Below are 10,371 nucleotides of genomic sequence, written 5' to 3'. Positions count from 1 at the left end.
AGATGTCTGCGAGGCAGGCCTCAATCCTAGCTGAGATCCCCGGATCGGTCGGAGGGAATGACAGGTACAGCTGCGTGTCGTCAGCGTAGCAGTAGTAGGAGAAGCCATGGGAGGTGATGATTGGTCCAAGTGAGGTGGTGTACAGAGAGAAGAGGAGGGGACCAAGGACGGAGCCCTGTGGGACACCAGTGGAGAGCTGGCGTGGGCCTGACAGTTTGCCTCCCCAGGAGACCTGGTAGGATCTTCCCGACAGGTAGGATGAGATCCACTGGAGTGCAGTGCCAGTGATGCCCATCTCAGAAAGTCTGGAGAGCAGGATCTGGTGGTTAACCGTATCAAACGCCGCAGAAAGGTCCAGCAGAATGATGACGGATGACCTGGAAGCCGCTCTGGCAGACTGGAGGGCAGTGGTGACTGAAAGGAGGGCAGTCTCTGTGGAGTGGCCGGTCTTGAAGCCCGATTGGTTGGGGTCGAGCAGGTTGTTCTGAGAAAGGAAGTTAGACAGTTGGTTAGATACAGCACGTTCAATTGTTTTAGAAAAGAAGGGCAACAATGATACCGGTCTGTAGTTCTGGAGGACGGCAGGGTTAAGGGAGGGTTTTTTGAGTAAAGGGGTAACTCTGGCCTGTTTGAAGACCTATTCCTGCCAAAGTGAATTCCTTGTCTGTGCAAACTTTCATGGCAAATAAATCCCTTTCTGATTCTGATGCTAGATCTTTTTTAACATATGCATAATGGATAAAAGTTAATTAAAAGTGACCCCATCCCCGGAACACACACGGATTGGTTGGACTCGTAGGAGACTCAGGTTAATTAAACCACTTATCCCATCCAAACAGGAAAGTCGAAAGATGACTAACTACTGCATATAGAAGGTAGCCAGGATCCAGCCAGGATAGCTGTGTCACAATAATTACACGATCCTACACCACATTGTTGACTCACCACTGAAAGTCGCGTACATTCCACACTCTATACTTCGGATACACATTACCAAAGCAGGGATCATCTTTGAAGCCCTTAGAGGAAGTTATACTTCACTATTGTTCCTGAGACACGTCTGTGTTTACTTTCTTTAAAATAAATACAGTTTAATTGACTATTGAAAGCAAGGTGTCTGGAGTCCGGGATTGTTCTGAATACACATTTGTGTCCTTTCTCTGGAGAGCCTATACGTCATTGAAGAAGTGGAGACATGGGGATCGTATATTCGGAGGTAGGTAGCTACACTTATTCACTAGGAGACTTTTAAATCTTCAGACAATATTTCAGTTGTCCAGGTTAGAGTTACGGCAACAGTTGGACTATGTTATTCTCGACGTGTAGCTAAATCAACACGGTATTAGAGACGATAGCATCCCGTACTTCAACGCGGTCCACGGTAGTCTATCCAATGATTTAGTTCTAAAACAAACATTAAGACGTGAGTTTTGCCAATGCAATGTGTCACAGCATTGACAAGCAACATCGTGTCGTTTGTTTTACATAAAAATGCTGCTACAAGTGTTTCCAAACTGTTCAAAGTTGGGCATTTTTGTCAACTTATTGGTATTGAGGTAGTGTGAGGAAATGATAGCATTATACTGCTGATCAATGCTGCTATACCAATCAATATCTAATATGAATATGTAAACACACATGTTTTGTAATGCTAATAACTAAGATACAAATATTGAATGTGATCAATTGATTTAATAAAGTAACAGATAAGAAACATTGAAATGTAACTTTGGTGTGTGGACAAGAATGCAGATGTCAGGCAAACTGACTTGGGAGGCGAGTTTGTGACGCTCAGGGACTGGTGTGAGCACAATGAGCTAGTCAGCTCATGGGAGTAAAAGTGTCAACTTGGGAGATAAGGTGATGCTGGGAACATAACTCTTCTCTGCTTCAGGACGAGTCAGACCGGACAGTTCTTACTATGGATAATATGCCCCCTTCCCCTGGAGACCCTGCCCCCCCCCCCCCCCCTTCTCACTGGATGCCCCCTTCCCCTGGAGACTCTGCCCCCCCCCCCCCCCTTCTCACTGGATGCCCCCTTCTCCTTGGAGCCCATCTGCCCCTTTACATCATCTGACCTAGGAGTGGTCTTACCCTCTCCCCTTCCCCTTGAAGACCCCACCCCGTATATCATCAGGACCTCGAGATGACCTGCTCTCAACTCTGGAGAACTCAAACCCCCCCCCCCCCCCCCTTGGATTGCATCAGACCTGTGGGTCTTGTCCACCCCCCTCCCTGAACAACACCAGACCTGTGGGTCTTCTCTGCCCCCTCCCTCTCCTAACATCACCAGGTCCGTGGACTGCCCACCTTGCGCCAGCATGAACGCCCTGGACATTTAATTGGTTAACAATAGCCACCCCAAGGTCTCCTGACCAATGGCCACTCACCAGACCTCCCTCTCTGGGGAGTACAAGATCTGTCTCCCAAGGGCGGGGAGACAGAACTTGGGAGGGGCAGAACTTTCTCTGATATTCTGTCACGACCACTTTCTCAACGAAGGCCTTCGTTCGTTCTAGTCTTATACTCTGTTTTGGTGGGACGACTGCTTTTGCATCATCGACTGATTCATTGTACTAGACTACGGACATCTTGGTGTGTTGTTTTCATTGTGTATCTTGTGATTGCATCATTACTAATTAAACTACAAGTAACATGGTCCGATGCTTAACCGTGTATCATTCTTCCTCTCAACACCCAGTTTACACTATCATTAACAATTGGTGACCTTCCGACGTGCCTGGGTGAGAGATCTGGACGAGAGGTCCCTGAGAAGGGGACCCCAGCCGGCAGGAGCGGGACAGCTGTGGTTCACTGACACTCACTTGGATATCCACAAAAATAAGGTAAGCAGAGCCTGTTTAAACGAAATCTGCATAGCTTAGGACTTTAGCTTTTAGGAGTGAGTGTCTTTAAACTGCACTGTACTGTGACTCTGGGCTGCACACTTTGAATCAAATTGTCCATAGAGAGATTAACGTTGATGCAAACTCAATGATACATTTGTAATTGTGAAACGAGGTGAGGTCTGGCAGAATGTGGCACTGTGACAGGAGCGCTCGGCAGTTTCTACGTGGTACGGGGCGTTGCCTGGCAGTGGTCACACTGACGGGAACACCTGGCTGTTTCTAATTGTGTCTATTGTGAAACGAGGTGAGGTCTGGCAGAATGTGGCACTGTGACAGGAGCGCTCGGCAGTTTCTACGTGGTACGGGGCGTTGCCTGGCAGTGGTCACACTGTGACGGGAACACCTGGCTGTTTCTAAGTGTGTCTATTGGAAAACGAGGTGGGGTCCGGCAGAATGCGGCACTGTGACGGGAGCACCTGGCTGTTTGAGATAGACGTAAATAATATGTTTGTGGAGATTTAAGGAGTAGCAAACCTCTTTTTCTTGCTTTCTCTCTCTTTCTCCCTATCTACTGCATTGCTGGAATGGGCTATGCCGAGGTTCGAGCAGGGCACATTTCACAAGCAGACTCTCTCTCTTTCTTGCTCTCTCTCCCTTTCTCTCTATTGCATTGTCGGGATGGGGCCATGCCGAGGTTCGAGCATGGCGCATTTTAGACAAGCTCTCTCTCTCTCCCTTTCTCTCGCTCTCTCTCTCTCGCTATCTCTTAGCATTGTTGGGTTAATAATGTGTATCTCTCCCTTTCTTGCTCTCTCTCCCTTTCTCTCTCTATTGCATTGTCGGGATGGGGCCATGCCGAGGTTCGAGCATGGCGCATTTTAGACAAGCTCTCTCTCTCTCCCTTTCTCTCGCTCTCTCTCTCTCTCTCTCTCTCTCTCTCGCTATCTCTTAGCATTGTTGGGTTAATAATGTGTATCTCTCCCTTTCTTGCTCTCTCTCCCTTTCTCTCTATTGCATTGTCGGGATGGGGCCATGCCGAGGTTCGAGCATGGCGCATTTTAGACAAGCTCTCTCTCTCTCCCTTTCTCTCGCTCTCTCTCTCTCTCTCTCTCGCTATCTCTTAGCATTGTTGGGTTAATAATGTGTATCTCTCCCCTCGCACCTTTCCCCTCCCCTCTCCTCTCCTCTCACCCCTCCCCTCTCACACACTCTCCCTTCACACACCTCCCCTCCCTTCCCTTCCCCTCTCCTCTCCTCTCCTCCCCTCTCCTCTCCTCCCCTCTCCACTCCTCTCCTCTCCTTTCTCCTCTCCTCTCCCTTCACACATCTCCCCTCAACTCCCTACCCCTCCAACCCCTACCCTCTCACACACTCTCTCACTCTCGCCCTCTCTCTCTCGCTCTCCCCACCTCCCCTCTCCTCTCCTCCCCCCTCCTCTCCTCTCTCCCCTCCCCTCCCCCCCTCACACACTCTCTCCCTTCACACACCTCCCCTCAACTCCCAACCCCTCCCCTCCAACCCCTCCCCTCTCACACACCCTCTCGTCTCTCCCTTCACACACCTCACCTCCCCACCACTCCCCTCTCACACACTCTCTCCCTTCACACACCTCCCCACCCCTCTCCTCCCCTCCCCTCTCTTGCACTACACACACTCTCTCTCTCTCTCTCTCTCTCTATGTCTCTCTCTCTCTTTACCTCTCTCTGGTCAAGGAGCTGAGACCTACCGGTGCCAACTAAACTCCTTGTCTCTCTCTCTCTCTCTCTCTCTCTCTCTCTCTCTCTCTCTCTCTCTCTAATACTGATGTGTATGTGTGGATCTTTGAGACTCTACCCACAGCTACGACCAGCAACAGGTAAGCGCTATTACAATTATTTTGGTGGTTGGCATTGACTGGTGACAGTGGGTTGCAGCTGTTACTAGCCTGGATCCGGCTGGTGGCAGTTGGGTGGTTGGTGAGCTCCGACTGGTGGTGGATTATATTATTGCAGTTGTGTTTTGTCTGTGGCTCCGACTGGTGGTGGATTATATTATTGCAGTTGTGTTTTGTCTGTGGCTCCGACTGGTGGTGGATTATATTATTGCAGTTGTGTTTTGTCTGTGGCTCCGACTGGTGGTGGATTATATTATTGCAGTTCTATTTTGTCTGGCTCCGACTAGTGGTACATGGCATTACTACAGCTGTTATTGTTTGATTCCAACCAGTGGTGGAACAACAAGTATTTATGGTCAGACGTGACCTTGCTATCTGTGTGTGTCTGTTATGTTTGCCTTATGTTGCCTATATGTATCTGTCATGTTTGTTTTATGTCTGTTTCAAACAAGAAAAAGTTATGTTTATGTGTCTTTAAGGAGAGGACAAATGGAGTGGCGTCCATCGCACGTTGAATTAAGGCCAGGTTATAAAATATTAGACTGGTGGCAGACCAAATACACAGTCAACCCAGATACTGGGTTTAAAGAAGGCAGCGGTAAAAAAGACCCCACAACCAACAGAAGAGTGGCATTAACTGAGGAAGAATACAAACTTGTGTTTGCAGGATCGCTGCAGTGCATAAACAAGGAGGAAATAAAAGAACAGTATCCAGCACAAGCAGAATATTTCGAGAAGCTGGCATCACAAATTATAGTCGAACCTTCACACTTGCAGCCAATCTAGGGCAGCAGGCACAGTGTTATCTGGAGGAAATTGTGGAATTTGAAGTTCACTCAGAGATCGAGCGTTTCTGTGAGGCTACAAGTGGACAGGACTGGAGCGACGGCTGTCGCTAGGGCCATGTTCTCTTTCCTCACGGCATTATCTTTTGAACCCCTTTACTTTCACTAATCACGTCCTTATTTACACTGGGACATATCTTAATCAGTAATATCCAGTTTGATTGTTATTCAATGTTCTCAAATTTATTTTATTACAATTCTAAAAGCTTGGCTACAGTTGTATGTATGTGGTGAAGGGGACCTGTGAGTATGTTCAGGTCTGCCGTGGGTACATGGATGTCGAATGTCCACTCTGTGGAGTGACGGTGGGTTTTCCCCTATAACATCATTAGGGTTTTCCCACTGTGTCCAGTGTGTCCACACCACTTGGCCATAACGCTGCATAGTCTCATTATTATCGTTCTAAGCATTGTGTTCCTTAACGGGATATTTTAAATTTTGTGTTAGTTGTCACACCCTTTAAAGGGTGTGAAAGGAGGGATTCCATGAAAACTTTAAAATATCCTGTCCGAATTAACAGTTTCTTTCTACATGTATTGACTCTTTTAATGTTCTGTTTAACAGATTGACTGATCGTAAGGCGTCACACCCTTTAGAGGGTGTGAAAGGAGGGTGAGTTCTAGAAAAAAAAAAAAAGTCATATATATCTTCCTGTAATCTGACTGACTGTTTCTTATTGCTCATCTGAACTAACCTCCATTGTTTGCTCACACAGGTTCATAATATTTTAAATTTGTGTAGTCACACCCTTTAAAGGGTGTGAAAGGAGGGATCCATGAAAACTTTAAAAATATTAAATTTTGACTGTTTTGATGACCATATGCGCATGTTTAACCTAGTTATCGACTGATTTTGCATTTTAACATCTAGTTTGACTGTATTTTGGTTCATTGCTTAAGTGTTTTACGCATGTTTAACCTAGTTAACAACTGATTTGCCTTTACTGCCAGACTGGTATATTTTGAATTTGTGTTGTCACACCCTTTAGAGGGTGTGAAAGGAGGGATCCATGAAACTTTAAAATATCCAGTTTTAATGTTGACACCACATAGTGGTGTCAAAGGAGGGATTGTGAGGAAATGATAGCATTATACTGCTGATCAATGCTGCTATACCAATCAATATCTAATATGAATATGTAAACACACATGTTTTGTAATGCTAATAACTAAGATACAAATATTGAATGTGATCAATTGATTTAATAAAGTAACAGATAAGAAACATTGAAATGTAACTTTGGTGTGTGGACAAGAATGCAGATGTCAGGCAAACTGACTTGGGAGGCGAGTTTGTGACGCTCAGGGACTGGTGTGAGCACAATGAGCTAGTCAGCTCATGGGAGTAAAAGTGTCAACTTGGGAGATAAGGTGATGCTGGGAACATAACTCTTCTCTGCTTCAGGACGAGTCAGACCGGACAGTTCTTACTATGGATAATATGCCCCCTTCCCCTGGAGACCCTGCCCCCCCCCCCCCCCTTCTCACTGGATGCCCCCTTCCCCTGGAGACTCTGCCCCCCCCCCCCCCTTCTCACTGGATGCCCCCTTCTCCTTGGAGCCCATCTGCCCCTTTACATCATCTGACCTAGGAGTGGTCTTACCCTCTCCCCTTCCCCTTGAAGACCCCACCCCGTATATCATCAGGACCTCGAGATGACCTGCTCTCAACTCTGGAGAACTCAAACCCCCCCCCCCCCCCCTTGGATTGCATCAGACCTGTGGGTCTTGTCCACCCCCCTCCCTGAACAACACCAGACCTGTGGGTCTTCTCTGCCCCCTCCCTCTCCTAACATCACCAGGTCCGTGGACTGCCCACCTTGCGCCAGCATGAACGCCCTGGACATTTAATTGGTTAACAATAGCCACCCCAAGGTCTCCTGACCAATGGCCACTCACCAGACCTCCCTCTCTGGGGAGTACAAGATCTGTCTCCCAAGGGCGGGGAGACAGAACTTGGGAGGGGCAGAACTTTCTCTGATATTCTGTCACGACCACTTTCTCAACGAAGGCCTTCGTTCGTTCTAGTCTTATACTCTGTTTTGGTGGGACGACTGCTTTTGCATCATCGACTGATTCATTGTACTAGACTACGGACATCTTGGTGTGTTGTTTTCATTGTGTATCTTGTGATTGCATCATTACTAATTAAACTACAAGTAACATGGTCCGATGCTTAACCGTGTATCATTCTTCCTCTCAACACCCAGTTTACACTATCCTTAACAGTAGGTACTGTTTATTGTCCTAATGTGCCTCAGTTGTTCACCAATGTTAGCTAGTCGTGTGTCAGAGTCATCATTTGGTGGATTTAAGGCTTTGAGGAGTGAAAGGTATATTGAAGTAGAATATGGATGGGTGTGACCTGGTTAGCCTATAGTGTGTAAACCGGCTGACTGGAGCGACCTGTTCTCTTATCACATGCTGTCTGGCTGGAGGGCTAGCAGACCTGGTAAACTAGACTTTTAGTTACTCAAGTATCACTGACTATCCATTTGCTCCTCATATTCGTGTACACTGTCCGTTCATGACTGCTTATAAAACAATCTTTGTTTATACAGAGGAAGAACAATAACAGGTTGATTGATCAACAAAGTATGACAGAATGGGCAGACTGTCTAGTTAGAGGAGGTGGAGAAGGTGAAGACTGCTGTGGACTTTCAGCCAACCTCGCATTCCTCCGCATCAAACGTTCTCTTGGCCTGTTCTAGACCTCTTCTTGGAACCAGCAGCTCTTTCATTTGGCGGTTCCTTGCAGTGTAGGCAGTGCCCATCAGAAGCCAGCTGTGTCTTGCTCCAGTAGTGGGGAAACAGGCCTGACGTGTATGATGTTCTGGAAATGAAATGTAGAAAACGCCTGTCTAAAGGTTTTTTGCATATCTGTCTGGCATTGATATGATTTTTTGATTGATTTCCTACATACGTAGAGGTTATGATTTCAATGAAAATGCTCAATATCCTCTTGTTTTTACCCCCCTCACACACACACACACTAGCCCATCTGCCAGGCTGCCTACGATGATGATCTCCACAAGGTGTACCTTCTCCTCAGCGAAGACAAAAAGAACCTCAACGCTCAAGACAGTCACTACGGAGACACGCCCATCATTGCCGCCTGTCGTCGCGGCAACACCCGTGTGGTCAAGTACCTGTTGGACCACAACGCAGAAGTTTCGTTGAGGAACAAGGTAAGGTTCGGTTCGTCCTCCTTTGAGGAGCTGGCCTGGACACAAGGTTGGGTTTTAGTGTTGAGTACAGCTGGGAAACAGGAAACGGCTGCGGGAATGACAGCATTGTGTAACTCCAGTTGCATGTTATTTGAGTGACGAAGACTTATCATGCAGCCACATGTCCTTGTTTGTCTATGAGGAGCCCCTGGGTTGGAGGTTTGAACGGATGGTTATGATCCATGGACTCTGTCTTTGGTTTTCTCACCATTTCTCTCACATTCTCTCTCTTATTCCCTCTCTCATTTTCTTTCTTCATTTTTGTGTCTTTTGTTGTCAATTTTTTTTTTTCTCAATTTATATCTAATGTCTATCTCTCTTTCCCTCTCTCTTTCTCCCTCTCTCCCCCCCCGATTCCCTTCCCCCTCTCCCTCTAGAAAAACAGAACATGTCTCCACTACGCTGCCAGAAGGACCTTCTCCCTCCTGGACTACCTGATGATTGCCATCCTCATGCCCATCCTGCTGATTGGGTACCTTATACTGGTATGACTCTCTGATTGGATACCTTCTATTTGTAAGACTTTCTGATTGAAACCTCACGCTGTGACAACTTACTGATTGATGATGTACATGCTTCAACTTTGGTAAAAGGTAATTGTTCAGTTCGTAGCCAGCAAATGTCCTGCCCGGTATGAATGTTACTCTGTGCAAATGAGGTATGTCTGGAACTTTCTATGTGTTAACAGGTGCAGAAACAGAAGAAGAATGTCAGTCTGATGAACCTGGTGCTCAGCAGTGCAGTGGAGGTGGATGCTGTGGATAATGTGAGTACAGCATTCTGACCCTGTCCTTTCCTGAAATAGCTCTGAGTACCTCACATGGATCCGTCCTCTACAATAATGATGTGAGTGCTGCTCCCATCATTATTGTAGACACCAAAGAGATGTTCTGTACTTGAAGGACAATTTGAGTACTTTACTTTGACCAGACGTACAAACCTGTCAGAACAATCATCCAACCATCCATTTACCAAGTGCCTGTCTGCGTGTGTTTCAGAAAGGCAACACAGCTCTGCACTACGCCTGCCAGAGGAAGAGTCACCGCCTCGTTCCCCTGCTCCTGGAGAAGAACGCTGACGCGTCCATTCAGAACCATGTGAGTAGGACTGCAGCCACGCGCTGACGCGCAGGAGACGGCAGAACTAGCACTCGACACCGTTTCAGTTTTGAGATCATCATGGCGAACCTTTTAGTTCCAGCTGACTAGGTCATGAACTTCCACTTCCTCCCTTTGGTGTGGAACTTCTTGCTTCCCCTGTGGTCCTTACTAGGACAGTACTAGTGGTGTAGCCATGGTGTGTTTCTGCTGTGTATGGTGGTCATGTCTGACGTTTCTATTCGGCCAGAACAAGGAAACTCCTCTTGATATTGCCAGAAGGTTGGACTTCAAGAAGATAGTCGCCACGTTGAAGAAACCCCACTGACGGCCACCTCTGACTGAAGACAAGGGGGTGGCACTGGCCACGATTGGAACATATCTACATGGGTGCTTTCATATTTTATTTTTGTACATAAATGTAAGGAACAGTTGGAAGGAATGATATGGTGTTTTAAATAAATCATGAAAAAAAAATCTGA

At 46.9% G+C, this 10,371-nt stretch overlaps 1 protein-coding gene across 1 annotated transcript; it reads left to right on the top strand.

The window, feature by feature from the left end:
* The first annotated feature begins 814 nt into the window (after positions 1-814).
* On the top strand, positions 815-10,370 carry ankrd22 (ankyrin repeat domain 22). The gene is made up of 6 exons (XM_047033122.1): positions 815-1,216; positions 8,562-8,753; positions 9,170-9,277; positions 9,481-9,558; positions 9,791-9,889; positions 10,140-10,370. The coding sequence occupies exons 1-6, from the start codon at positions 1,196-1,198 to the stop codon at positions 10,215-10,217; spliced, it is 576 nt and encodes a 191-aa protein (XP_046889078.1). The 5' UTR covers positions 815-1,195; the 3' UTR covers positions 10,218-10,370.
* The last annotated feature ends 1 nt before the right edge of the window (position 10,371 follows it).

This window comes from Hypomesus transpacificus, chromosome 13 (assembly GCF_021917145.1).
Source record: "Hypomesus transpacificus isolate Combined female chromosome 13, fHypTra1, whole genome shotgun sequence".
Classification (NCBI taxonomy): domain Eukaryota; kingdom Metazoa; phylum Chordata; class Actinopteri; order Osmeriformes; family Osmeridae; genus Hypomesus; species Hypomesus transpacificus.
This window is presented reverse-complemented; position numbering and strand designations above follow the sequence as displayed.